General features: G+C 42.4%; 3 protein-coding genes across 5 annotated transcripts; 1 reads left to right on the forward strand and 2 right to left on the reverse strand.

Moving 5' to 3' along the window:
• Nucleotides 1–464: 464 nt before the first annotated feature.
• Nucleotides 465–4,171, reverse strand: eif4ebp3l (eukaryotic translation initiation factor 4E binding protein 3, like). The gene is made up of 3 exons (XM_012869895.3): nucleotides 3,770–4,171; nucleotides 1,582–1,764; nucleotides 465–1,033 (listed from the first exon to the last, which is right to left on the reverse strand). The coding sequence occupies exons 1-3, from the start codon at nucleotides 3,900–3,902 to the stop codon at nucleotides 1,005–1,007; spliced, it is 345 nt and encodes a 114-aa protein (XP_012725349.2). The 5' UTR covers nucleotides 3,903–4,171; the 3' UTR covers nucleotides 465–1,004.
• A 4,020-nt stretch (nucleotides 4,172–8,191) lies between these two features.
• acsl4a (acyl-CoA synthetase long chain family member 4a) lies at nucleotides 8,192–21,181 on the forward strand. 3 transcript variants are annotated; one of them, XM_012869898.3, is made up of 15 exons: nucleotides 8,192–8,288; nucleotides 11,709–12,222; nucleotides 12,290–12,467; nucleotides 12,539–12,648; nucleotides 13,542–13,680; nucleotides 13,778–13,928; nucleotides 14,184–14,307; nucleotides 14,466–14,537; nucleotides 14,680–14,819; nucleotides 14,933–15,105; nucleotides 16,253–16,327; nucleotides 16,445–16,633; nucleotides 16,750–16,864; nucleotides 18,514–18,671; nucleotides 19,482–21,181. In XM_012869898.3, the coding sequence occupies exons 2-15, from the start codon at nucleotides 11,866–11,868 to the stop codon at nucleotides 19,637–19,639; spliced, it is 2,139 nt and encodes a 712-aa protein (XP_012725352.2). In that variant the 5' UTR covers nucleotides 8,192–8,288; nucleotides 11,709–11,865; the 3' UTR covers nucleotides 19,640–21,181. The 3 variants fall into 3 exon arrangements, with proteins under 3 accessions (XP_012725352.2, XP_021175871.2, XP_035983113.1); XM_021320196.2 differs by having other exon boundaries at nucleotides 8,247–8,347; XM_036127220.1 differs by lacking the exon at nucleotides 8,192–8,288 and adding an exon at nucleotides 10,662–10,795.
• Nucleotides 21,182–24,105: 2,924 nt separating this feature from the next.
• On the reverse strand, nucleotides 24,106–27,143 carry nxt2 (nuclear transport factor 2-like export factor 2). The gene is made up of 4 exons (XM_012869878.3): nucleotides 26,983–27,143; nucleotides 26,728–26,814; nucleotides 24,670–24,814; nucleotides 24,106–24,524 (listed from the first exon to the last, which is right to left on the reverse strand). Exons 1-4 carry the CDS (start codon nucleotides 26,995–26,997, stop codon nucleotides 24,340–24,342), a joined length of 432 nt encoding a protein of 143 aa, XP_012725332.1. The 5' UTR covers nucleotides 26,998–27,143; the 3' UTR covers nucleotides 24,106–24,339.
• Between the last annotated feature and the right edge of the window lie 86 nt (nucleotides 27,144–27,229).

The following is a 27,229-nucleotide window of genomic DNA, read 5'->3' on the forward strand; positions in this document are numbered from 1 at the left end:
GTCAATGGGTTCAGGTCTTGCATTTCTAAAGAACTGTATCTCATTTGGCACTGAGATTTAAACATGGCCTTAAGCATCTGCCTCGCTGCATAGTAAAGCCAACCGTTAAGCTGACTCAGCCTCATCTGTCTCTCACACACACACACCAAGCTAGTCCATGCATGAAACCATTTCTTCCTTAACAGCTCAACATGTTTATGTGGATTTGACAAAATATTTTTGCAGTTCCTTGCTTAAATGAATGTAAATTGACATTACACGTTCCCAAATCTGGGGTTAGAAAAAATAAATAAAACATTGACAAATATTGGACCTTAACGAGAGTTGGAAAAAAAAAATCAAGACGAGAAACTCATGTTGTAGCATGTGTGCATCTTTATGACCGTGTAGGTGGAAAACAGAGATAAGACCTTTAATGTTCTACAGTATTGTAAAAATGAACATTGCATACAGAAAACACGAGATGGCATCTTAGTTTTTTTTTTTTATTTTCCAAATGGTTCACTCCTTGTCTCCATACAAAACAAAGTAAGAGCTGATCTTTCATTAGAAACCAGACACCGACTGTAAGGGATACACATAATGGCACGCAATGAAAGCCCCCCCTCCTCATTTTATGGAGGAAATTAAACAAAAAGCAAACCGATCCATGTATTGAAGACCTCTTTTATACACATTTTAATGCAATAACCATAATCCTCAACTTAAAACATAATACAAGTGTCTTATTTACAAAAGATTTTTTTTAAAAAAATGGTTAAATCAAAACAGATTTTAAACTTGATTCCATAGTTTCTTTGAAACAAGCAACCAACCAATCCATCCAAAGTAAAACAATTTAACACCCAATTTTATAAGGTAAATAACCTTATATTTGGCTACTTCCCCCCCAGAGGTTCCTGTTTTTAATAATAAAAAAGGTGGAAAAAAAAGCTTCATATGGAGTCCTTTATGACTTGTAAGGCGTTTTAACGTAACACTCCACAGGAGGGAATACAGCTGGCTCAGATGTCCATCTCAAACTGGCTGTCATCTGCAAAAACAGAGTCAAAAAGAAAATTAGTATGAAAAAAAAAAGGGTTGCATCTGATAATCAGCCCCCCCATGCAGCCACGCCCTAACGAACAACAGAGGGAAGAGACACCCTGCATGGCTTATCAGCGCGCCGTGTTTACCAACAGCTTGGGAGGAGACAAAAAAAAAAAAAAAAAAAAAAAAAAAAAAACAGAATTTAGATCTTTGAGTTTAGTCGGACACGGGGGGTGTGCTGAGGACATTTTACACAGAAGATTTTAAGTGCAAGAAAAATATGCCTGAAGAATCAGGGATATTCTGGTGAAGTTTAACACTGCAGTGTTGATGAACGTTATTCAAGTAGCAAGAACATTTTTTTTTATAAAAAAATAAATCCAAAAGCCCCATCTAAGATGAAGTATTGGAGCATGTCACCGTTCTTTTGGACAAACTAAATCTGAATTGAACGTCAAAGAGCACAGCTCAGACCAGAAATCCTTTATGGAGATGCCTCAGGGCGAGGAAGAAAAAAAAATAAAAAATAGAAAGCAGGAGTTAAACGTTTACCTCCGACATCCTTCTCCTCCTCCTCGGCCTCCTCCTTGAGGTCCTGCAGCTTGCCCGTGTGGTGTGCGTGTGTGGCTGGCACCGTCACCCCCGGGATCTGCGGCAGACAGCACGGGGGCGTCCTGGCGAGAGGGGAGTTCCGACAGTCCAAGAGGAACTTCCTGTCGTAGATGATGCGTGTACCTGTGTGACGACGGGGACACAGAGGACGTTTGGTGTAAACACATCCACCCCTCAGGTCCTGGTTGGAGCAAACACTGGACGCTCACATGACCGCACTGAAGCAAGTAAACTGAGTTACCGCTGTATCTTCGCATGTAGGGGTGTGGAACGATGTAACCTGAAACTATTAAGTCTTTGAGGAAAAATACTTTGTCTGATTCCCCCCCCCAACTTCATTTCATTAAAGACCAGCACAGATGGCTGATGCAGATGGAAACCTAATTTTTAATTAGGGCAAAATGATTAAAGACAGATTAAGATCCTACAACTGAAAATGTTAGGTACAACTCAAGGTATTCATCTTGTAATGACCAGACTTTTTACATTTTCTTTAATTTTGTACTAAATAAGACTATTATATAGGACATTTTTGACCAATCTGTATAATCTGACCCAATCTGTATAATATGATTGAACTTGATTTTTTAAAGTGCCTTGAGATGACATGTTTCATGATTTGGCGCTATATAAATAAAATTGAATTGAAATTGAATTGACTACATTGCTCCGAGATCTTTAACTCAAACGTGGAATTTGGTGCGCTAAAATCTGCCTTGAATTAAAATTACTTAATTTGTTTAATGAAAACGATCATATTTTGCAGAGCAGGTAAGAAAAATTCAATATATTTAAAAAAAAAAAAAAAGTTTTTTTATTTATTTCTTTTTTATTCCGTTTTTGGCCCTTGAGTATTTCTGGCTTGATGTCGACCCTCGTGCCGAACAGTTTGGACACCCTTGTCCTAAGCAGACAAATTCACACATACTACAAAAAATAAATAAATAAACCTGCAGCATGACTATTCAACGAGCATCATCATAACTAAAGACAAAAAAACAACATAACATGCTACCACTACTGTACATCCAGGCTGAAAAAACCCACCCAGGAATTAGGTCATAAAAGGCTTGTTTTGAAAAACTTGGTGTCACGAAGGGGAGTTGGGAGCGGTCCGTATAGTTCATGTTATTCTGTACTGGAGTTTGAACTGTTCTGCTCGGTATCAGCCCGGCAGAGAGAAACATGTTATGCAATAACTGGGTTTTGAACGGTTCATCCCGGACAAGGGGAAGCAGGAGGAGGAGGAGCTTCGGTATATAGTGAATAACAAGGCGTGTCTGTTGCGTTTACATTAAAAAAAAAAAAAAAGGGGGAGAAATTAGAAGTAGCCTAGACCCCTGCAACATGTGGGTTGGAATGCAAGTCAAAAGACATCCGTCGCACAACTTCCAACCTCCTGTGCCATTCACCGCAGATTAAAACATTTACACCCCTTCCCCTTCTTTTCATTCGTACAGGTAGTCCCTGTATGTTTTTCGGCCTCAGAGGCGAGGGGATTGGACGGCCTCCAGCTGCACCATGGACGCACCGGCCAATCAGATGGCTCCAATCCCAGCTGTAAATATACACCCTCTCTGCAAGTCACGGGGTTGGAAGACTCCCCTTTTGTTTTCAGTCGGAAACCACTGTTTAGGAGTCAATTAAAAAGACCAATACAGGAGGAAACGAGTCACAGCTAGAACGTGAAGGACAATTATACACAATCACAAAGGTGTTTGAGCAGAATAAGTTAATATTTAATATTTAGGAAGTTTAAAAAAAAAACTAAAATAAAAAGGTCGGGGTAGTGTTAGTGGGCATCTATACAGAGGTAGAGCTGTCAGCTAGCGGATAAAAGATTTATTTTAAGTCACTGTTGCTTAAAACACGGCTGTAAACTGGTCATAGCCCAGACTGCTCCCATCGACAATAGTTATGCTGTCAGTCCACGTGCGTCTTGCAATAAATCGTGTTATCGCGAGACCACATATAGTTAGACAAAACTGACTAAAAACTGAATTAGACAGATTGATAGGTAAATACTTGACCACATCTTTTTTTCTAAAGAGAAAAAAAATAGTTACACTTTAAAACACGGATTAAAATAACCGCGAGGCAACAATGTAGTCACGAGCCGTCCTCTTACCTCCGGGCGTGGTGGAGAAGAGGGTCCCCCCGGGTGTTTGGCTGTAACAGTCGGGCAGCTGGGACCAGTCCTTCAGGGTGAGCACCCTGGTCGGGATGGGGCAGCTTTTCACCTGGTTTGTGCCGGTCGACATGTTGGCTTTGAACGCAGCAGACGGATTCCAGTCGCAGCGACGCCTCCTCTCAGCGTTCCGCACTTTACTACAAAAACACAGTAGCTCGCAGCTGCAGATGTTAATCTCGACCCGCTTGGTGAAGTGGCAAAGCGAACGATGAAGCAAGCTAGGGGTTAAATGCCTGCAGATACCCGTCGCCACAAGCGGCCCCCAGAAACTACCATGTGCTGCGTTAGGAAGCGCACAGCAGCCGCAGCAGCCAGGCTTGATGTTTTTGTGCTGAGGCGCTGTGACACGTGGGGGCTACAGTAATGCGATGCGAGTGTTTTAAGCTACGGGGCAGCCCTGCGAGGGCGGCGCTGACAACGCGAGCGGGAACGTGTGAGAGGGACCTAAGACTAAAGGCCTCGTTTGTGTTTGTTTTTCCGTCGATAAATGTTAATGCAGGGTTGTCACAGCTCTTAGTCTTTAAGTCCCCCCCCCATCAGATAAACCTCTCTCAAAGCACGAGTAGTCCTGAATCCTCTGTGGAGGCTTGCAGTCTGCGCTCTGGATGATGCTGCAGCTGTAAGAATCTGTTTGGGTGGGTTTTATTTGGGTCAAGCTTCCTCAGTCTGTTTAAAACTGACGATCCTTTATAATTCAGTGCCCTGATCCTTAAGGTGGAGTCCTGTCCAAAGTCATGTCGTTCTTTGTATCACTGTTGGATTTTTTTTTTTTTTTTTTTTCCCCTAGCGCTGCTGGTGTTTATACACAGTGATCAGAAAATTAGTAAAGGTCCCAGGGTCAGGAATGGAACCCCCAGACAGCTGCATCTAGCACCAAGAGTCTCCATACATGGGGCGCTTGCTCAGCCACGTGCTGCACCACGATGAAGGCTTTAACAAAAGTGGAACCTATCTGCAACCCCATGTAGTTCCTGGTGCTCAAAGGTTGTCAGAACCAGGTGCCGGACCGAGGCAGAAGCGAACTAAGTTGCTGAATGGGGCTCCATGACAAACACAATTTAGATGTTGAGATTTGTTGCTATGTTTATAAAAAAGGAGCCTAATTTTAGTTTTGCTCCAGACAATTATTTTATTGTATCGTCTAGAATTTAGGATTAAACAGAACTGACCAATGTTCTAGCTGTACCAATGGAACAATCTTACTAGTTTGGTAGTTTTGCTAAAAGTCATATATACACCTCTACTTTAATCATTTCTCCTGCTTGTCTTTGTACTAACTGTAATATTAACGCTGTATATTATGAATGCCAATAAATAAATAAATAATATGCAGATGGCCACTTGTAATCACCTGGCCGTACTATCCTACTATTGGAAAGTTTTACGTTGGACCAAATAAGCGGGGAACAAACATATGTTTGTACAATTAATTTACTGATTTGTATTCCGTAAGCAATGTGAGGTGGCTAATGTGAAGGTCAGGCAAACATATTTTGTGACATTATCAAATGTATTGCCTGACGGTCCAGATATGATGCTATGGTGGGTTGCAGGGCGTCTGCTTGAATGGAAATGTCAACCAATATAAGACAAATCTGCTTAGCCATACAAACTTGGCCTGGAACTGGCTGAACTTGTGAGTTAGCTGTTTTTTTCACGCCGTGTCATAACTTTGTGTAAATGTGTACCAACAATTTGTTAAGTTATTTGTCTTGTCTTGGCTAAGCAAAGTAAACCTAAAAGCAAAACCTCAATTTCAGTCATTCTATGATGCTGTCAAAGGCATACGTAAAACACAGTAATATCCCTGTTGGTAGGTACTACTTTATTCTCCCCACCCATCCATCCATTTCTATACCTTTTTCATGTGAAGTATAATTCAGGACTAATTTTGGGGAGTAAGCGGCTTTCAGGGCTTCTCTGGCATGAAAAAGAAGCGCATCTCCTCGTCATGTTGCCATTCAGACGTGGGAACACCGCCCCCTAGCGGTAATATTGTTGGGAAGAAGGGGGCACGTTTCACACGAAGTGCTGTTTTTCCAATGCTATTAACAACATCAAGGGAACGTGATGGCACATATCAAGTTGACATAACGCCTCAGAGAGGAGTACTGTAGGAAAATAAAGGAAAAGCAAACAACCTGGGCATACCAAAAACGCAAGATGCCCAGAGTTTTAAATCGTTCTAACACAAAACTAAAGAAGTTTATTAAAATAATTAAAAAGTTGACACGTTTTCATGGCTTTTTTTTAATTATTATTATTATTATTATTATTGCCATCCATTATTGAGAGAACAAAATGTTATATATAAAAAAGTAATTCAGTGAAATGTGGGCTACGATTGGAGAACCTGGATTTATGAAAATAGAATCTGAACAGTAGAAGTAACAGTTTAAAAACATAAAAACTTAGGGACGAGTTCACGGTCAGTATCTGTGTGACCGAACAAGGCATTCTCCAACCATGAGGAAAGACTGGTGCAAGAAACAAAACATGAAAGTTTATTCCAAAGATGTTTTGCAAACCAACAGCACCAGAAACAAACAACAAAAAAGGTTTCTCCAGCAGCTTCACAAAAAGTTCAGTTTACATTATTATCACCCTTGAGTGGGTAGAATAGAACCGATGAAGCATTTTAAAAGAGACTTCCCTTATTTTGTTGGTCATAAAACAACTTTTGGGGTAAATATCATACTTTGTCACAGCAGATATTTTCCACGAAGCTGGGCCAGTGTGACTGAGAAGAAGGTGAAGAGGCTGAATCTTGAAGAAGCAGGTTCCAATTTGTCCTGTTCCTCTTTTATGGCAGATTTTTTTTGTGTGTTTTTTTGTTGCCACTTTCAGTTCCGGGGACCTGAGGAGGCACGAGCTGGTTTCTGTTTCCTGTTACATCTCTAAGAAGTGAGAGCCATCCTGAGGAAATAGCATCAAAAACAATAGAGAAGAGCTCACGAAGGGCTCATCGCAGACACAAGCAGACTTTCTTTTGTAAGCCAAAACTAAACCTCATAAGAATTCACAATTTAATTCCACTTTCAATTCACTCTTTTTAAACATTTAGTATCTGTGTTTGATTTAGCAGAGAAAAAAATAGCCTCCCTTTTACCTGAACTTGGATCGTTTAATTCCAATACTGTGTAGCACTGAGAAGGTAAGAAAATTATATGATATACATTTCTATTAAACAGATGTTTGATAGAACACTGCTTTCATTTAGACCCAATCATAGTTTTCTGTTTGCATTCATCTGTCATTTTCCTATTTGTTGTGTTTTAATCCGTGATAGGAACGGTTTAGTGCTTCCAAAGCAGTGCAGCATGAAGACAGCCAATCTTGTTATTGTTCACATCAACTAAAGACTCCCGCAGACATACAAAGGGGAGGCAAAGATCCGTTTGATGTAGAAGTATTGAAGGTCACACAGGGATCACAATTCGCTTTCATTGTCTATTTTTTGTTATAGTCTTGAAATGAGATTAGGAAATGTTCTGTTTTCAAACACCATTGGCTTCCTTCCTGGCTTCAAAGAAAAGGTACTTATGCTTGCCAACCACGAGAGGGCGACATGGTCCTGACCATGTATAATTACAGTATTCTGTAATTATACATATTCATTTATCTGCAGCCATATATATATATATATATATATATATATATATATATATATATATATATATATATATATATATAATTTCATTGTTATTATCATTATTAATACCTAAGACGATTACATTTAAAATATCTGCACAAATGTTGATTCAAAGCCAGATTCTTCCTGAAAAGCGCCTCCATTCATTTATAGCCATGATATATATATATATATATATATATATATATATATATATATATATATATATATATATATAGAGAGAGAGAGAGAGAGAGAGAGAGAGAGAGAGAGAGAGAGAGAGAGAGAGAGAGAGAGAGAGAGAGAGAGAGAGAGAGAGAAATTTTCCATCACTCGCAAACAACAGTGCTGTACATGGGACAGAATAGTCGGAGAATTCATTGCCAATGGTAATAGTATTTATAAACGTATTTACATTTAAAATAACAAAATCTTTCTAAAGAATAAATATTAATATATTAAAGCTTTTTAGTGTGGTTATAACTTAAATATATAGATGTAAAATATGTTGAAATTTACTATTAACGTATCCTTGTATGTTGTGTTTTAATCAGTGAGAAGAAAACAATACAAATAATGCTAGATTTATGAGAACAAATTACACCACGAAAGAACAGACTTACATCAACAACAAACACGACGGACTTCCTGTTGCGTTTGTCATCTCGCGGACCTAAAAACCGGGACAATTCCGCCACGCCTTCTGATTGGTTGAGAAATATGGAATCAGATGACGTAGGCGTCAAAGGAAAAGGTAACTTTCGGTCATTTCTGGGTTCAGACTCTACTGGCCGCCTTGCGTTGCTGCTGCTGCTGCCACCGGAGGTAAGACTGTGGCGAGCCTACCGGTTAAGCAGGCTATCACTCTCTCTGAAGCTGAAACCGTAAGCTCATTATTGCTTTTATCCGTGTGTTGAATCGCATTTGGGGTGATTTGTTTTGGGCCACACTGAACAGGATTAAACCACCTCCACAGCGGGTTCTAAACTTGCTGTGGTTTGCTCAATGGCACTCGCAACATGAGGCGCCCGGCTTTTGTCATCATTGTTTCGTCAGCTATCCAATCGCTTGGTAGCCCGTAGAGGATTTTCTTCGTTTAAAATATTAGCAATTTCGCAACAATTTTATCCATTCAACAGTCTTTGAATTACCGTACTAGAAACTTTACGAGGATTTAAAACATTTTTGTTTTTAGGCGGAAATTTCGTAGCTAATACTATATTCTAGGAAATTGGGCATTTTTACGTCTTCTTTTTTTATATATACCATATCCGTCCAAAACGGATACCTGGTGTTGCCATGGTGATGGCGAATTCACACGTGCCTGTGCGTTCATGGACAGTTTTGCTTAAATCGTAAAAGGTGTCATGCCGGCCGGTGCCGACCAAGAGACTGGTGTAAGCGAACATTTACGGCGAACCTGGTTTATTGGGCTTTTTTACATAAACCATTTGAATATTCCGTTATCAGCGCAGATTCAGCTGCCCGGAAAGCTAGCCAACATGGTTCCACAGGTGCGTCATTATTTGGACGTGAACACGTCCTGCTATTGCGCAAGATGCCCTCACCACCGGTATTTTGACTATTAAAATAAGCAAACTGTATATATGGATGTGGAAGCTAAGCGAAACGTACCACGGGTTAAGGGGGGAAAAAAGTGAGGAATGTGCGGTTCTGGAACTCAGATGTCGTATTTTTCCTCCGTAATCTCAGCCATTCTTTACAGGGGTGTCTGACGTACATTGGAGCTGTGATTCACTGAGCTGTGAATCATCATAGTTTGTAAGAACGGGAATCTGCAGTTCCATGGAGTTCATGTAATATGATGTTCCACATTGGAGTGCAAACGGGTTGACTGGGGTAGACCCCCCCCCCTTTTTTTTATTATTTGTAAAACAATTTAAGACGAAAAATATTTCAGAAATCCTTTTATTTTTATTTTTTGTTTGTTTTCTTTTAGTTCTAACCTTCAAATTGAAATTATTACTGATTTGAGGGTTTGTTTTTTTTCCTCGCCTTTCCCTTCAAGATCTATTACACTTAAAGACAGGAAAATATGGAGGGATCAATGATTATGTGTACTAACGGGGAACCAGATTAATCAGATTGCAGAAATTTATCAAAGCACATGCACTCCTTACGCTCTGCCTGTAATTCTACTATTATCTCTAGACAAGTATCGCTGTAAAAACAATTTTTAAAAAAGTTATTATTCTTGGTTTTGATGTATATAATGATTAGAATTTTACAAAACAGCTGTTTTTATTTTTATTTTGAAGCATCCCACCTGCTGATCTCTGATCTGAAAAGATAATAGGAAAACCGGCCGATTCTGATCTCTAAGCCAGCTGATTTGTGCATCTCTAACTCCCTCAACATTTGTGCTACAAATAAACACTCTGTGTTAGCGATCATTTCTTTTTCTTTTCTCTTTTTTTTTTGGGGTGATTTAAAGGAAATGCTAAAGCAAACCCACATGTAGGTGGAGTAACGCGCGATAAACCCATTGGTTAATTGTAATGCTGGTAAACCTCAAATGGTGATGGTGAGGCCGATGGCCTTTAAGCCACGCTGCCTCTGTGAGCTTTAGTATCTCAGACTAAACTGAATCAGGCGTGGGCATCAAGGGCGACGAGGGACTGCGCCTCTGGCCTAATGTAATATTCCAAAAGCAGAGCTGTAATCCAGGGAGCCTAACCTAGAACAGCCTACCAGGTGTTGCACCCAAACAACATCTAGGAACTGTTGGGGAAAATGTTCTGACTTTATTTATCCATTTAATGTTTCTCTAGACGACGTGTCAAAGTGACAGGAAGTGCACGCGACTCCACCCCCCCCCCCCCCCCAGCATCTGCTCACATACTGCACATCTGGGTTACAATTCACCCCTTTGTTAAAACGGTGAAACGGCGTTCAGCTGTTGTCGTCTTTAAAACCCACACTGGCCCGTCTTTAACTCCCCTGCATCCTCTGCGGCGAGAGGTCGTTAGCACGCTGAGCTTGGCCTGTAGTGACCCTTCGCTGACCACCGAGTGGGGTGAGCCTCGAGAGAGTTGTCATTGGTCGTCTGTCGCTCTATCCTCTCCAGCAGAACTCGCAGGACTGTGGTCATTGGACGGCAGCCAAGGCTGGTGAGGAAGGGGGGGGGGGGAAGAGAGACGTGTCCACACGGCTTCATCCCTCTCTGACCCCCTCTCAGATAAACGCTGTCTTTATTTCGCAGAGGGGGAAAGGTGTTTGGGTAAAAAAAATGGGAGGGACCAGCTGACGGCTGTACATAAAGTTAGAGGCTGACTGCCTGACTTTGCAGAGGGCGGCAAGAGAAGAAGGTGGTAAGTGAGACGGACGGCGGTGGACAGTCTAGAGCAGCCTGCTCAGAGCTGTGTCTGCTGGTTGTCAGGATCTTACTGTTCTGATTTACAAGCCAGGTTCTGGGGGAGGGGCTCTGGTTCTGATGTCAGACAAATCTTAGCTTCTGTTTTTTTCATGATTGGGTGTTTTTTTTTATTTATTCTGTGTATGTATGCCTCAGTCTGAACATTAAATTCCCGTTCCTAAATCCAGGGATGGGTCGGTACGAGATTGTCGTCGAACGATAACCTCGCGTAAAAAAAACACTGCGGTATTACTGCATTTACGCAGCCTTTTAAAACAAAAAGCATGGCGCGATCGGATTGCTTTGATTTATAACAGAGATTCACCAGCTACTGCTGCTAAAACAATATAACATGCTGATTATTACACTTACAAAAAGATGATCTAAAACATTTGGTTTTAGAACACATATACTTGCAGTAAAAATAGATGGGGGGAAAGAAACTGGCTAAATATAGTCATTATAGTCAGTCGACTGTCTTTTTTTTGATATTCTGATGTTTTTATTCTGCTGTTTTTATGAAGTGACTATTAACAAACTAATATTGGCTCATAATTAATTGGCTTTTTAAAAAAAATAAAAAAAAAAAAATAATCTAGCCTTCAGACACGCTGCTCTCAGCTCGCCAACCCTAGTTTCAAAGCTGCGGTACTTGAATTGGAGGGATGAAGTCTCTCTCATTTGTTTGTTTCCGGAAATATTTCTCCATTAAACATGTGTTTTTTGAATGCAACAGAAATGAGTAGCTTTCTTTTCTCATTAAAAGAAACTTAAACCATAGATTATGCTTGATTACATTTCATTTTATATTCAAGTGTTTTTCTTGTTTGTTTTTTTTGTCTGTTCCTCCCCAACCCTTCCTGACTCAGTGGGACCACTGGACCAGAACCCTTTTAGTCTACACCTGCGGGGACCTTTTTTTTTTTTTTTTTTTTTATTTGAAAACCTGCGTGCGGTGCGTTCCTGTTCCTGAAAGCTGCGCCTCAGTTCCCTTCCACACACGCTCTCTCTCTCCCAGACGGCAGCATGGGCGCCCAATCAGACTCCACCCTCCAGTCGGCCCTCCTCCTCCCGATCCGCCTCCTGATCTGGCTCTACTCCCTCCTTTCCTTCTTGCCCTGGTACTTCCTCACCGGCGCCGGCCAGAAGCAGTCGCAGTCCAAGAGGATGAAGGCCCGCTCCACCACGGGATCCCGAGACGGGCCGTACCGCTCGGTGGACCACTTCGACTCCCTGGCCACGGAGGACTTCCCCGGGAAGGACACCCTGGACAAGCTGTTCAGGCACGCGGTGCAGCGCTTCGGGCCGGCTGACTGCCTCGGCACCCGAGAGGTGCTGAGCAAAGAGGACGAGGTCCAGCCCAACGGCAAAGTGTTTAAAAAGGTACGGCCGGCTCTTTTCGGGGAGCCCAGCATTGTGTGAAGCCGGAGCTGATCGATTCTCCTTGCAGGTGATACTGGGAGAGTACCAGTGGCTGTCCTACGACCAGCTGGACTCTATAGTCAGCGAGTTTGGCAGCGGACTGGCAGCTCTGGGACAGAAGCCCAAAAGCACCATTGCCATTTTCTGCGAAACCAGAGCGGAGTGGATGATAACCGCTCAGGCGTGCTTCAGGCGCAACTTCCCACGTAAGTAAAAGCGAGCGCTCTGACTAAACTCTGTAAGCAGGCAGCTCTGTTTGACGGGCTGTGTTCTGCAGTGGTGACGTTCTACGCTACGCTGGGAGAGGAGGCGATCGCCTATGGGCTGAACGAAACCGGGGTCACTCATCTGGTCACCAGCGCCGAGCTGCTGGAAACCAAGCTGAAGGTGAGTCGGTCCGCTGCAGCGTTCAGGTCGGACTTCTGTGTCTAATGAGGTGCTTTTAGACGCTATCATAAGATCTTCATGAGACCGAGAAACACGCTGGAGTATAATGTGGTTGGTTGTAAACTCATTCATAGGAAAGAGTACTTTGTTTAAACAAGATTAGGTCTGATTTTAAATAGATGTAATTAGGCTTAGCAACCCTGTAGGCTTAAATTGAAACAGTTTTTGCTCTGATTCTGAGCATGATATGCTTTTATTTTATTTTTTTTCATATCAGTGGTCATGTCTCTCTGAGATTCAGCATCTCTACAACAATCTACTGAATAAATCATGTGGACTTCCAACCTAGGAAGAGTACAGCTAGATTTATTTTGGAGTAGCGTTAAAAACGGGCCGCATTTTTCCACATATTTGTTTGACATTTGCGACATAAAAGTTTTTGGATTGCAATGTAACAGATTTGGGAAACGTTTAAGGGGTTTTATAGTGGTTTTATAGATTTGGGAAAACGACTACGAATCCCTGGAGGTTGATTCGTGGTCCATAACCGGATAAAGGAGAGCATAATTTTCTAAACAGGACTGGAAAGCAAGGCGGTAGCTTTTTCCACAGGTGGTAAATGTTGGTGCAGGATTGTTTCTGTTAGTTTCCTCGGGTCTGGAAATGTCATGTGACGTTTGCGATGAATCATGGGAGGACTGGCGGCGACGGACCAAACATGTCCCGCGTAAAGTAAACAAGTGGCCTGAGTGCGTTGAGCGCGCCGCGTCTTCAGGTCCCGTTCAGTCCTCGTGTTTCTTATTCAGAGAGCAGCTGGTGACGTCGCTAAATGAGCCACCCACCGTCGAACGCAGACCAAGTAACTCGCCTTGTGATGTTTTTTCTCCGTCCAGAAAGTGCTACCGCAGATCTCCAAGCTGAAGCACGTCATCTACGTGGACCAGAAGAAGGTGAACAGCGACGGCTACCCAGCAGGCCTCTCCGTCCACAGCATGCAGGCCGTACGGGAGCTGGGCGCCCTGCCCGAGAACAGTGCGTGTTCCTCCGACTTGCTCTGCTCAGATTCAAGGCGATAAAGGCCCACGTGCTGTAAATGACTGTGCCGGTCTTGTTTTTTCTTGTCCTGCAGTGGAAAGGGAAATCGTGACACCCCAGCCCTCCGACCTGGCCGTGGTGATGTACACCAGCGGCTCTACGGGCAGACCCAAAGGAGTCATGATCGTCCACAGCAACCTGATCGCAGGGATGACGGGCCAGTGTGAGCGCATCCCTGGACTTGGGTGAGTTTCAGGAGCCAATTCCTCCTTTTTTTTTTTTTTAGGTTTCTAAGTATTTTTCTAAAATGGTTAGCAAGTATATAAGCTTAAAAGTCTAGAGCCGAGGTGCCCAAGTCATTAGATGTGGCATTGTGGCGACAGGATGTACTCCAAACGGTCAGCTGAGGAAGTTGTTGCCCCGACTTCCTCATTATGAGGGTCACATGGGACCGAAAATGGGTGCCAACTATGAGATTTGACCTTTCTGTGTCTCGGCAGCCCTGACGACACCTACATCGCGTATCTGCCTCTGGCTCATGTTCTGGAAATGACGGCGGAAATCTCTTGTGTAACCTACGGCTGCCGGATCGGTTACTCATCCCCCCAGACGCTGTCAGATCAGGTAAGGGGCCTCCCGGCGTGACGTAACTGGATGCGCCGTCTCGTAATCCTGTAAACGTACATGCGTGGGAGTAATCTCACTCATAGTTACCGTTTGTTTAGTCAGCATAATGTTGCAACGCTGATCGGTCGGTTCATTTGCCTCTGTTTCCCTTTTAGTCCACCAGGATCAAAAAAGGGAGTAAAGGCGACTGCTCTGTGCTCAGACCCACTCTGATGGCAGCCGTCCCCGTAAGAATCCCGCCTGACCTTCTTTTTTTTTTTTTGCTTCATAAGCAACTTTTTTTTTTTTTTTTTTAATGATATCCAACTCCTCCCTTTTATGTTCTAATAAAATGCTTTGCTTTTTCCTCCAAAAAAAAAAAAAAAAAAGGAAATCATGGATCGCATCAACAGGAATGTGATGAGCAAAGTGCAGGAAATGAGCTACATTCAGAGGACGCTGTTTACTCTGGGCTACAAATATAAACTGGAGCAGGTCAAGAGGGGCTATGACGCACCTGTCTGCAACATGTAAGAAACCCTTCATGCACCCCCCCCCCCCCACACACACACCCACCCACACACACACACGCGATGCGGTGTTTAGCTTTCAGATCAAAACGCTCGCTAACGTGTCTTTGCAGGTTGTTGTTCCGGAAAGTGAAGAAGCTGCTGGGTGGGCGAGTGAGGATGATGCTGTCCGGAGGAGCCCCCCTGTCCTCGGCCACTCAGAGGTTCATGAACGTCTGCTTCTGCTGTCCGGTGGGTCAGGGCTACGGCCTCACTGAAACCTGTGGAGCCGGCACCATCACAGAAGGTAGGTCAGACTTCCTGATGTGGGGGGCTGGTGGTGGTCAACAAGTCGTTTTAAATTCACGGTACTGAAGAGAATCTGATAGGCAAGACAAAATCTAAAGTACCTTGCAAAGTTTATTTTATTTTTTTTCGTATAAGTTGGTTTTATTGGGATTTTAAATTGGCCCCCTTTTACTCTGACGGCCCTGATTAAAATCTAGTGCTGCCACCTTCAGAAGTCGCATCGTGTCGGTGGAGAAAATCTATCTGTTAAGGAACATACCAGACAGGCCAGGGATAGAGATGTGGGGAAGTTTTAAAGCAAACGATATCAAGTAGTACGCTCTACAAATCCCACTTTTATGGATGTGTGGAAAGCAGAAAGCTGTAAGAAATCCTATTTGTAGTTTGTTATAGTCGTGTTGGGGACACTGCATATATAAAAGAGGGCACTTTGGTAACATGATGGTATATTCACCATTTTTGGCTGACTTGCAACATGCTCTTTGTGAATGAAAACATCTGAATTAGGAGTGTAACAATACATTCATACATCAATTTAAAATGATTAATGATCCATTTACATTGCTTCAGAATGGAAACATTGGTACAATGGTAATTTTTATATTTTGTTTTTTATTGTTGAGTTGATATCAATGCAAATCACAATGTTAGATGCACAGATGATATTGATCAGAGATGGTAACAGCATTGCCATCCAAACAAACCGCTATAACATCGTATCATGAATAGAGCTGGTAAATCTGAGCCCAGCGTGTCTAAGGTGAAGCTGTGGGAATGTTATTCTTTAGCGGGACATGGAGGCTTGATGGGAGGATGGATGAAGTTAAATAAAGGGCAATACTTGAAGCAACCCTGTGGGAAGAGGCTCTTATTTTTCATTTTTACCTGTAAAATGTTTGTGAACCTTTTCCTCCCATTCCACAATCGGGTACCAAGTTATTCGGGATCCTGTGAACGTAACGGAGGAGAATATATTATTGACTATATTATTGAATTTTCTTTGCGCTCTGTTTAGGTGCATATATGTCTGCACTAGTTGGCTATAAAACATCCTGTGAAACACTTTTGAATTCTGTCTATGTATGTCTACTTTAAAAAGAAGACTGATAAAACACTAACGGTCTGATATCCATCTGGCTGTGCAGTTGCAGATTTCAGCACCGGCCGTGTTGGGTCTCCTCTCATTTGCTGTGAGATCAAGCTCAGGAACTGGGCTGAAGGTAAACCTCGCAAACATGCGGCTACACGCCGTACTCATGGAAACTATTTTTTGATTGCGTCTTTTTATTTTTTTTTTTCAATTGCGTTAAACTCTGCCCGCCCTGTTTGTTTCCCAGGTGGCTACACAAGCGCAGACGAGCCGAATCCAAGAGGAGAGATCCTGATTGGTGGTCCCAATGTAACCATGGGTTACTTCAGGCATGAAGGCAACGATCAAGACTTTTTTGTGGACGAGAACGGTCAGCGGTGGTTCTGCACCGGAGACATAGGAGAGGTTTACCCCGATGGCTGTCTGCAGATTGTAGGTGTGTAGATTTGTTCTCTATTCAGCGTCGCTCAACGCTCAATCTTTATACAGTCTTACTCTTTCTGACCTGGTTCTATAAACCCCCTTTATTAACTTTTTTTTTTTTTCCTGAAGATCGCAAAAAAGACTTGGTGAAACTGCAGGCTGGGGAGTACGTGTCTCTTGGTAAAGTGGAGTCGGCGCTGAAAAACTGTTCTCTCATCGACAACATCTGTGCGTACGCTAACAGGTGAGTGACAGTACCGCAGCCACGGATGGACACTGACAAAGATGTATACAAATGAAACAGGAGGCTGACATCAAACGGCTTTATTTACCTGGAACCAACCAGACAGGTTTTTTTTTTTTTTTTTCCTGCATGCCGTATTAATGTCACACCCTTGGGGCCTTATGTGTTTACCATACACACGCTGAAATAAGCTGGGATACGTCGTCTAACCTGTCCTGTCCATACGCCGCTAAAGATAAATGAGGACTGTGATGGCAGTTGCTGCAGGCTCTGTGTTCACAGGAAAAGAACAGTTTGTTGTGCAACGTATGCGATTTAATCTGTCAAAGTTATGGGGAGGTTAACATGTGTATACATTGGAACTGTGATCACGGCATATATTACAGCTTTAAATGGAAATTCATTTAAAAAGAATGTTTGTTGGTCAAATAAGTAAGCTGAATGGCAGCTTTTAGGTTATGGATGTCACTTTAAAACTCTGGTTCATGTTTAGTTCATTCGTATGATCTCTGATTGACGAATGTACTGCATAGCTGCTATTAAAAATCAGCATCTGAACAGACTTTTGGGCAAACTAAAGCATGATGTGACCGATGGGAACATGCACAAAGCACAAGCTGTGGCCAGGCTGCAGCTATTGGGGCGGTACCACAGGGGATTGGTTCACTTTGAGTTAAATCCAGCAGGCAACCAAATTTCATGTCACTCAATACAATGGAAGTTTGTATGTAAAAACGCTTCCCCTGTAGAAGAAACGCAACACCAGAGACCCAGTGGGCTCAAAGCAACAATAAAGCCTGGGTCACTGTACCGCATGTGTGTTTGCTGAAGAAAATGTCCATTTTGAATATCGATGATTGTATTCTGCCAAATTTCTATTCATATTTCTTGTTAAAAGCTGTTACTGTATTTGATGAGTACATGCGACGCTGAAAATGAACCTTTGGAAGTATTAAACGCGGGGCATCATCCAGCTTTCCTGTCCGTGTAATGATCAGTCGGCTACGTTAGGTGCTGAACAGTAGGTGGTTTAAAAAATGGTAAAACAAGAAATAAAACAATGCAATTTAAAAGCTAAAGGAAACACCAATATTAAAACAACATAGTTTAGCCATTGAATTAGGCTGCAATAGATTAGAGGAACAAGTGGGTCTTTAGCTTGGCTTAGAAAACCTCCCCAAACGTCACGACTTTACTGTCTGCCACGCAGAGAACGTCTGAGTGAAGATGAAAAGCATCATTGTGAACAAGTGAGCTGCTGTGGAGCAGACGCAGTGTTTCAGGTGATCTAGCCTGTTTCTAACAGAGCCGGATGAGCCATTAACCTCCGGGAACAATCCTCCCTTTGCTGTCACAACGCTACTCACAAACCCTGCTAGGCGCCCAGGATGTTTGCTTATACAAATGAAGCTGCAGAGATGACCCACTACGCTAGTAAATGCAAATGAAAAACGTTGTGGTCTAATTTACTGTCAAAAGATTTGACGCAACGCTTTGTGGGAGCTTTCCCAGTGCTGTGTCTCTAACGTTCGCTGTCTGGCCCCTCACCGGAGCCACGATGCCCGCGGTGCTTCGGCCGCACAGCCACCGCACGAGAAGCGTCGGAGAGCCCGCCGCGTTAACCCCGTTTGTGTTTTTTGTTCCTGTAGCGAGCAGAACTACGTGATCAGCTTTGTGGTTCCCAACCAGAAAAGGCTGACGGAGCTGGCCAGGCAGAGGGGCATCGAGGGAATTTGGGAGGAAACCTGCAATCATCCAGAAATGGAAAAAGAGGTTCTGAAGGAGATCAAGGAGGTCGCAGCTAAAAGTAAGAGTTGACCGATGGGACGTCCGAGTCGGCGCGTTTTGGTCCGTTGTGCTGATCTGACTCACAAGTGTAGACATTTGCTGAACCCTAAGTGGGTATCTCATTAAAATCAGTGGCTAGATATGCTTAAAAACTCTGTAGCAAAATGAGCCACTGTACTTCATCAGTATTTTAGGATCTAAATCATTCTATTTGAGTACTTCTTGAAACACCCGTCTCTCTTATGGTTTTTCTTGACACCAACAGCTGGATAACTTTCAGCCTGTTACGGTGCTTCAACAAGTGTTAAGCTACCATTGATCTAAGGGAAGCATACAGAGCCAATCACATGCAGGCATACGTGGAGCTGCAGCAGCCACAACAGTCTTTCACTCGTCTTCTGTAACGGCAGAAACGACTTCTTATTTGAGTAAATCCAGACTTATTAGATCAAATAATGTGTAGTGGCTGTGTGCTGGCTTCTAAAGCTAGAACCAAAATGGGCCATCATTCCTTTTAAGTAGTCGTGTAAAACGTGGCTACACGCCTTGCTAGGCGCGTGGCTAACAAAGTCACGAACAGCAGACCAACAAGCGCGACTCTGGGAATGGAGCTCCATCATCACCGCTCGTTTAAAGATGCCTTCAGCCGAACCCAGACACAATACCATGAGAACGGATCCAGAAATTTCCAGAATATAGTTTTGATGTTACAATCGCATGTCTGCCTCTGTATTTTGGCTCTCATGTTCTCTGTATATAATGTATGTTTGTTTGTTTTTTTTTAGCTCTCCCATTGATTCTCCTCTTTGCTTTTTCTTGTTTTTAATAGTTAAACTCCAGCGATTTGAAGTTCCGGTGAAGGTGCGTCTGAGCCCGGAGCCGTGGACCCCGGAGACCGGCCTGGTCACAGACGCGTTCAAGCTGAAGAGGAAGGAGCTGAAAAACCACTATCTCAGCGATATAGAGAGAATGTATGGTGGAAAATAGGGCCGCTGATTATGCCAGTGATCACCGCTTGTTCCTGTAAATAGTTAGCCTAGCTTTGCCAAACAAATGCACAAAGGGAAGAGAGTCTGGAAGTAGAGCTCACCTTAGATTGTCAGCAAACCACCAGACCCAAACACCCAGTAGCAACATGTGCTACAGCAGGCTACCGCGCTCCAAAAGCATTTCCGTCCAACTCTTTCGGACACGTTAAGAGATTCAAGTTTTTTTTTTTTTTTTTTCTTCATGGCTGCTACATCTGAAGCAGCCTTGTTGGTTGTTTTTGTTTCCAAAGTGCCTGAAGGGCTCTGTTCTCTACACTTGCTATTGAACCACACCACTTTAGATTTCCTGTTGCGATCAGCCTGGCTCAGGCCACATGGAAATATATATATCTGTATTTATTCTGGAGGAGACGGAGACGTCGCCCCGGAGCCGATGGCCGCCCCTCCCAGTAGGGCTTGGTTTTCAACTTGGACGACAACCCTGGTACCCCAGCTTTAAGCTGTTTGTGTACCACAGGATTTAAGAAGAAAAAGTTTGGAAGAATAATCGGAAAGTGTACATAGTTGTTGCTGTTGATCCACATTTGCTGCTTTTTATTTATGCCTGTAGGATCTACGGTTGTCTAAGGGACGCTCTGTAGCTGCGGGTCTCATTTCATCAGAGAAGGGTCGGAGGTTTTCACAGCGCTCTACTGCCGTTTGCTTTACATCTGTCTCCACCTTGGTTTTAGGGGATTTCTGCCGGTTTATGGCTGAGACTCCAATAGAAACGGTGAACACGGTGATCCCCCCCCGAAGAGACTTGGAGGGTGCTTTTGTGAGACGAGTATTGCTGTTACTGTGCCTTCCCTCTGCAGTACTTGTGCGGCAGAGCAGTAGGAAGAGCCGAATATGGAAAACAAATATTTCAACGCCGACTTTACTGCCATGTTTACATATTTATTGAAAAAATATGCCCGCTTAGAGATGATCAGACACTGATGGTTGATTTTAAAAGATGCTGATTATCATGTCTGTTTATCTGTTTTTTCTTTTGTTAAACTACTGTTGCTTTCTTTTTTCTTTTTTTCTTTTTTTTTTTTTTAAAAGACCAAAATATGTAAACAAAGTAACTCAGGAAGATAAGTAAATGTGTTAAGAGTATCTAACTGTCAAATGAACGGTTTTGCTTTTATAGGAACATGAAATGAGAAACTTATTGTGGACACCATTATTTATTTAAGAGCTAGCATGTTTAACCACTAAACGCTTCCTGGCAATAGTCCCCCAACTGGCATACTGTAATCCTGTGCGTATTTTAACTCTGTTATCAGCTTAATATACAAATTTGGTATGAAGAGTATCTGAACTCTGTCTCACTTTATAATCCTTGCCGTGTTTTTTTCCACGTATTTTTCCAAGTACTGTTGTATTGATGGGTTTTCATCGTTAGAAACTTAAGACAATGGCGACCACTTTTCACACGTCTGGTGAACCAGTTTGCATTTGTTACTCCCATCATGACCACATGGTTTGTTCAGAAATAAATGTTTTTTTCATATTTGTTTGTTTTATTGCCTTTCACCCACCCCCAAAGACTCAAGAACAAAAGAAAAACATATTCATGCCATTGAGAAAAATATGTTTACCGTTTGTCTGGCAAACATAAAAACAATGCAGGTCATGTGATGACTTTACGTCACAAAGGAAGCTACTGGTATCTGAGATTAAGTTATAAATCACAGTTTAGCATCGCGTTGGCATTTCAGAGCATTATTCATGCTCAAAACCCAAACTTCGTAAATGAGAATGAAGCATAACCGTCTCTAATATGTTTGTGGTTCTTTTTAAAGGGCAATGACCTGCCTGCAATACTGAATACTGACAAAGCAGTTTATCAAAGGAAGTTCCCCATTTGGACCTCCTGTGTTGATTCCAGTGTAGTATGGTTACTAAAGCTTTCGAAGTTTCATATTTCTGTTACATTATAAACACCAAACTGTAATGTAGTGTATGCCATATAGACCAATACAAGGAGGTGTGGGTTCTCATTTCTTATTAAATAGAATCAGATGTATGGCGTCCATCCAGGGGTGCCGTATAGAGGGCAAAGTTAGTAAAGGGCCCCCAATAAGAAATGATATATATGACATATGAGCATTTGGGATGACTTTGATTTTATTTTTTCATGGGCCCCAAAATTCCTGAAGGCAGCCCTGGATGCATGTGTATTTACCCACCTGTATGTTAATACCCATTAAAGAAAATCCGGTGTACTCTATTAAGGTCAGAAGGCATCTGCTCTGAGTAGTCAGAATAAATCCAGCTGTCCTGTGAAGGCTTCAGAGGATTGTTGGAGAACATTAGTGAACAAACAGCATCGCGAAGAACCCAGCAGGTCGGGGATGACGTTGTGGAGAAGTTTAGTTATAAAACACTTAAAGACAGAGCTCTAATCCATCCACCGATAACTGCCTGTCCAGCTACACCGAGGCCAGACAAAGAGGGCATTAAGCGGAGAGGACTGTGGTAACTCTGGATGAGCTGCAGAGATCAACCCCTCAGGTGGGGAAATCTGTCAAGAGGACAACTGTTGAGCTCCTCACAAATGCTGCCTTTCCTGTAAACCGATGAGAAAGAAGCCATTGCAGAAAGAAAACGTTCAACTTGAGTGAAGGACACAACTAAAGTGGAAGAAGGTTCTTCTTCAGGGGCAGGAAGGCTGCATAGAGTGGATAGGAGGTTGGACAGCACTGAACACAGGCCTCTTTTGTTGGAGGTTGAAAACCTTGAAACTACAGTGAAAGGACACATCCTAGAACATAAGAGCTAGAAGGAGGTGGTTTAGACCAAAGCACATCAATGTGGTATGAAGAACCAATCAAAGTCCAATCCTTAACCCAACTGAGGGCAAGACTTGAACACCGATGTTCATCCAGCCCGACTTTTTATGAGCCGGTTTGCAATGAAGAATGGCCTAAAATGTCTGTTTATAGATGGGCAAAACTGTAGGAGATGTACTAAGACAAAAATGGAAGACTAGTCTAGAAAGTACTGACTGAATAGAAATGGATTTTTCTTCCATCTCACAACTATGCGTCCCATTCATCAGGCATATCCATTCCCAATAAAATATACTCTGTGGTTGTGATAACAGAACAATATCTTCAAGGAGGAGGCATACACACCGCCGTACACCGAGAAACTGCCGCTACGTTTCTCCTAACTCAGGGTCATCGCGATCTACGCTATCTTTATTAGTGTAAATAAAACTACGTGGAGCAGATAAGGTGAACAGTCTGTGCTGTACGGTACCACCATTAGTTTTGGGAGCGACAGCAAGTTTTATCTTTTCGTAGACGTATTTTGTACATGGTGTTACAGTATAATTTAGATAAATTAAAAATGTTTGATAATATTCTTTTTTTTTTTTCTTTTGCTACTAAAGAGTTAATCTTCAGTGTGGATGTTGTAAGAACTTCTGGATTTCCAGTTCCACTGATGACCGATGGTGAACTCGACGGGTGGACCATGGGTTCCTAGAGGGGCTGCGATACGAGGAATTTCCTGACCACCTACTAAATTTCAACGTTCCGATCTTAGAGCTGTCTTGTTACAACTTTTGCCTGATGACGCCACAGTCCATCTGTGGAAAATAACACAGATGCCAAATAAAGATAGGATTGTTGCTGCCATGATCCCACTCGTTCTTCCTGGAAGTGTTTATAAGCGGTGTGGGTATAAGCCCACCAACAGGGGTGAGATTAAACAGGATGCTTTGGTACTGGCCTGACACATGACTTGACTCATAGCAGAGCGTCTGAGAGGAAATCATTTCTCAGGTCACAGCAATAAAACAGAGGGATGACTGTCGTCCTTCTTTGACGACAAAGTGAGGCCATCGGCTTTTTTTTTTTTTTCCCCCTCGATGCTTTTTACTTAAGTTACCATAATTACAGGTAAAAAGAGCAGACTTTGTTATAATTTGGAGATTCCTACAGGAAAAACAAATTGTATGTTAATAACAGCCTCGCATGGCCCCATTTCCGGGCAAAGGACAACAAGCCCTTTTACAGTGGACACGATAGTTTTCTCACTGACAAGTCTGGCTCTGTTCCTTTAGCTTTTTTTTTTTTTTTTTTTTAGAATAATCAATTAAAGAGGAAAGTGGTGTGTGGTTTCTTTAGTAAACTGGAAAAAAAAAAAAGGTCAAGCCACAATCCTATAAACAGCAGCGACAGTGAGCTGCAGTTAAGGCCATGCCAAGTAGAAAGCGCCTTTGTTGAGCTCCGTCGGTGGCAGAATTAAGGCCTTAAGAAGCAATATAAAATGTACAGTTTATTTTGTGAACCTTTTTTCCGATAACAATGGTCCTTTGTTTGATGAAAGTTAAATTTATACAAAATTCAGTACCCGAATCAGGCTGGATCAAAAGATCTGCAGACCCAGACAGACCAACAAAGTAATATCCTCCTGAAACATGTAGGCATTTTAGGGATTTTATTAGAAAAAGAAATATGTAATTATTCAGCTTTCACGCAGTATTTGGTTGTTTGAAATGTTTGAAATGATCACATGTTTGCTTCCTTATTGAATTTTACACATTTTTATTTTAACAGAATTATTATTATTTTTTTTTTTACAAAAGCCTGATAAAAAGGTAGCTGATGCTAAAGCACTGAAGTTTTAGAGACACGTCATCTTGAGGTGAGACTCAGCTCAGCTATTCCAGTCCTGAAATCTGAAACAGTCACTGGCGATTTTCCAGACCGGCTGATCGCTGGTTGGTGAGGCCTGAGCTGTGAGGAGAAAATTCTGGTTGAAGAAGCGTTGCTTGTTCCCCTCAAACTTGACGATCCCACCAGTCACTACCAGCAACGTGGTCTGGCCTTGGGTTGCTTGATCTGTCAAAGGACAACGGTAAATAATCGCTAAATAATCTCACCGTTATCACAGAAATGTCACATGAATTAGCGATTTAAAAATCTTTTAAAAACAAACTTTTTTCCTCAACATTCAAACATGAAAGCTTAAGCCTGCCCCACTGACCATGAACTGGCTGACAATCCAGAGTCTGAACCTGGAACTCGCTCGACGGCAGGGACTCAAAGAACTCTCCCAGAGCATCCTGTCCTGAGACCGCATTGCCGTTCCACACCAAGGTGGCTTTGTCCAGGTAGAGCCGGGTCAGGTTCTGAAACACAGAAGCCGGAAAATAACAGCAGCCAGGGGGCGACTGACATCATCCTACGGCAGAGACAAGCAGCCACTGATGCATTTGGTCTCCCCTCCCTTCAAAAACCACTGCTGGGAATTAAAGCTAAGAAGACAAAACTAAAACGGCGGCTGTTTGTGTTGCTATTATACCTGTTGAATCTAATTCAAAACTAGGTGACTTCTCAAAGCAGCAGCCTCTGTGCTTTCTATTCGAAAGGCCGTGGGAATATTATCAGAGGGCACAGCGTCATCAACTCTTTGGACTCTCAGAAGATTTTTAAAAAAACAACAAAACAAAACAAAAACAAACTTGCCGGACTCTGACAATAAACAGATAATGGGTCATAACTGAGTCAACGGGGTAACAATCCAAAACATAACTAAATCAACACATAAATGGTTCATCATACACAAAAAAAGAACCTCCTTCCATTGCAATCTCAGTCCCCGGACCCAAACCCTTCGAAAAGAGACCTGTGGGTCCATCTGAATAGAACCCAGGAATGATCAACAGTCCATCTTGCTATATGCTCCAAACTTGTAACTTTACCAAGTGCTGTTCTGCTGTCGAAACGGAGTTTGACGAAGCGTTAAGAGGTCATCATGATTGTCCCGCATGTTTTGAACAATTATTTCTTAACATAAGCAGATGGATATTTCATCGTTTTTCTGTGTGAGATAATAATGCAGCAACGACAGATTAACTAAGTTCAGGTTGTTTTTTTTTCAACAGAGAATGTGTCCGTGTCGACATATTCATCATATCAACCTGATTAGATAAGGCTTTGATTTTTTTCCACGTCTTCACTGAAGTGTGATTTATCATAAAATGCCTACAATACATTAACTATCAATTCTGGTATATATTGATTTTTTTCAAGCCTTGTGACCACTGAGCTATATTATACACTGGAGTGCTAATAGCCCGCTGTTAGAACGAGTGGCGTTGAAGCCACCAGCCGCCATATTGGTACTCCCTATTTCCCCCCAGTAACTAGGGAATATGCGCGCTACAGCATCGAATAACGAGGACTTTTTCATGTTCAAGGGGAGCTTAAAACTTTTAAAATGTCAAATGCCAAATAGTTTTATGTTATGTTCTAAAAAATATCAAGTACTGAGAAAGTCATGTGATGAAATATTTTGCATTTAATTCATTTAAATATATATGTTTAACATTTATAAATATATACATAACAATATACAAAAACATATATTTACATATGTGTATACATATATATATATACACATACTTATATATACATATATATATTTAATATGAATAACATGTAAAATATTTCAGCACCTAATTTCCTAGTAGTTGACAGTGTTAGTACATCCACTGACTGTAGAATTACCTGTGAAACGTTTTCACTTAGCCAGAAAACTGCTTGTTGTTGCAACCAAATCCTATGGGATTCTGTGAGAGTAGGGAGTAGCAAGATGGCGGCCAGTGACTTCAGTTCTTTGGCAAAATCAGCACTCCAGTGTATAATATAGCTCAGTGGTTAGTACATCCACTGACTGTAGAATTACCTGTGAAACGTTTTCACACAGCCAGAAAACTGCTTGTTGTTGCAACCAAATTCTATGGGATTCTGTGAGAGTAGGGAGTAGCAAGATGGCGGCCAGTTACTTCAGTTTTTCGGCAAAATCAGCACTCCAGTGTATTATATAGCTCAGTGCTTGTGATGCACAGCTGGCGGTTCCATCAGATCTGCACCCAGGATGCCACTGCTCCCTGCTGAGGAAGCTATGAAACTGCAGCCCCTACGCCTGCAATTCCCCCGCTTAAAACATACGAACAGGTCGACATGGAGGACACAAATTGTTTAACACAACTTGAGGGAAACACATCTAATAAGACCTTTCTGGGAACGTAGAGCTCACCCTCCTTTTCTTGTCCACACAGTCGTAGTAAATGTTGACAAACTCCTCGGCATATCCGCAAGACTGGTCGGCGTGCGTCCGGAAATCCTACGGAGACACGCACGGCTTAAATGAATCAGCAGGTGAGGTGACGTATTGATGAATTTAATAGTTTACCACCGACTGCTAACTAACTAACAGGGTCTGGGTGGGGAGAAGCTAGCTAAGCTGGCGGATCGGCTCTCAATAAACTACTAGCTACGCAGATACACCTACCAGAGTGCTCGCCATGTCTGCTCATGCGTGCAACGACACAACGACCACCGGCGAAACAGTAAGAGCTCGTACGTATTCACTCGATGCTATATTTCCCCCCCTTTCCATGCAGCTATAACAGCGCGTCCATGTTACATGTTTTACTTCCGCCTAGCTAAAACACGTGACTACCAAAATAAGATGCGCGGGCAGTCGTTTGAACCAGCAGCGCCACCAAGAGGGGAGGAGAGGCACCTGTAAATGTGCT

Source organism: Fundulus heteroclitus, chromosome 23 (genome assembly GCF_011125445.2).
Source record: "Fundulus heteroclitus isolate FHET01 chromosome 23, MU-UCD_Fhet_4.1, whole genome shotgun sequence".
NCBI lineage: Eukaryota > Metazoa > Chordata > Actinopteri > Cyprinodontiformes > Fundulidae > Fundulus > Fundulus heteroclitus.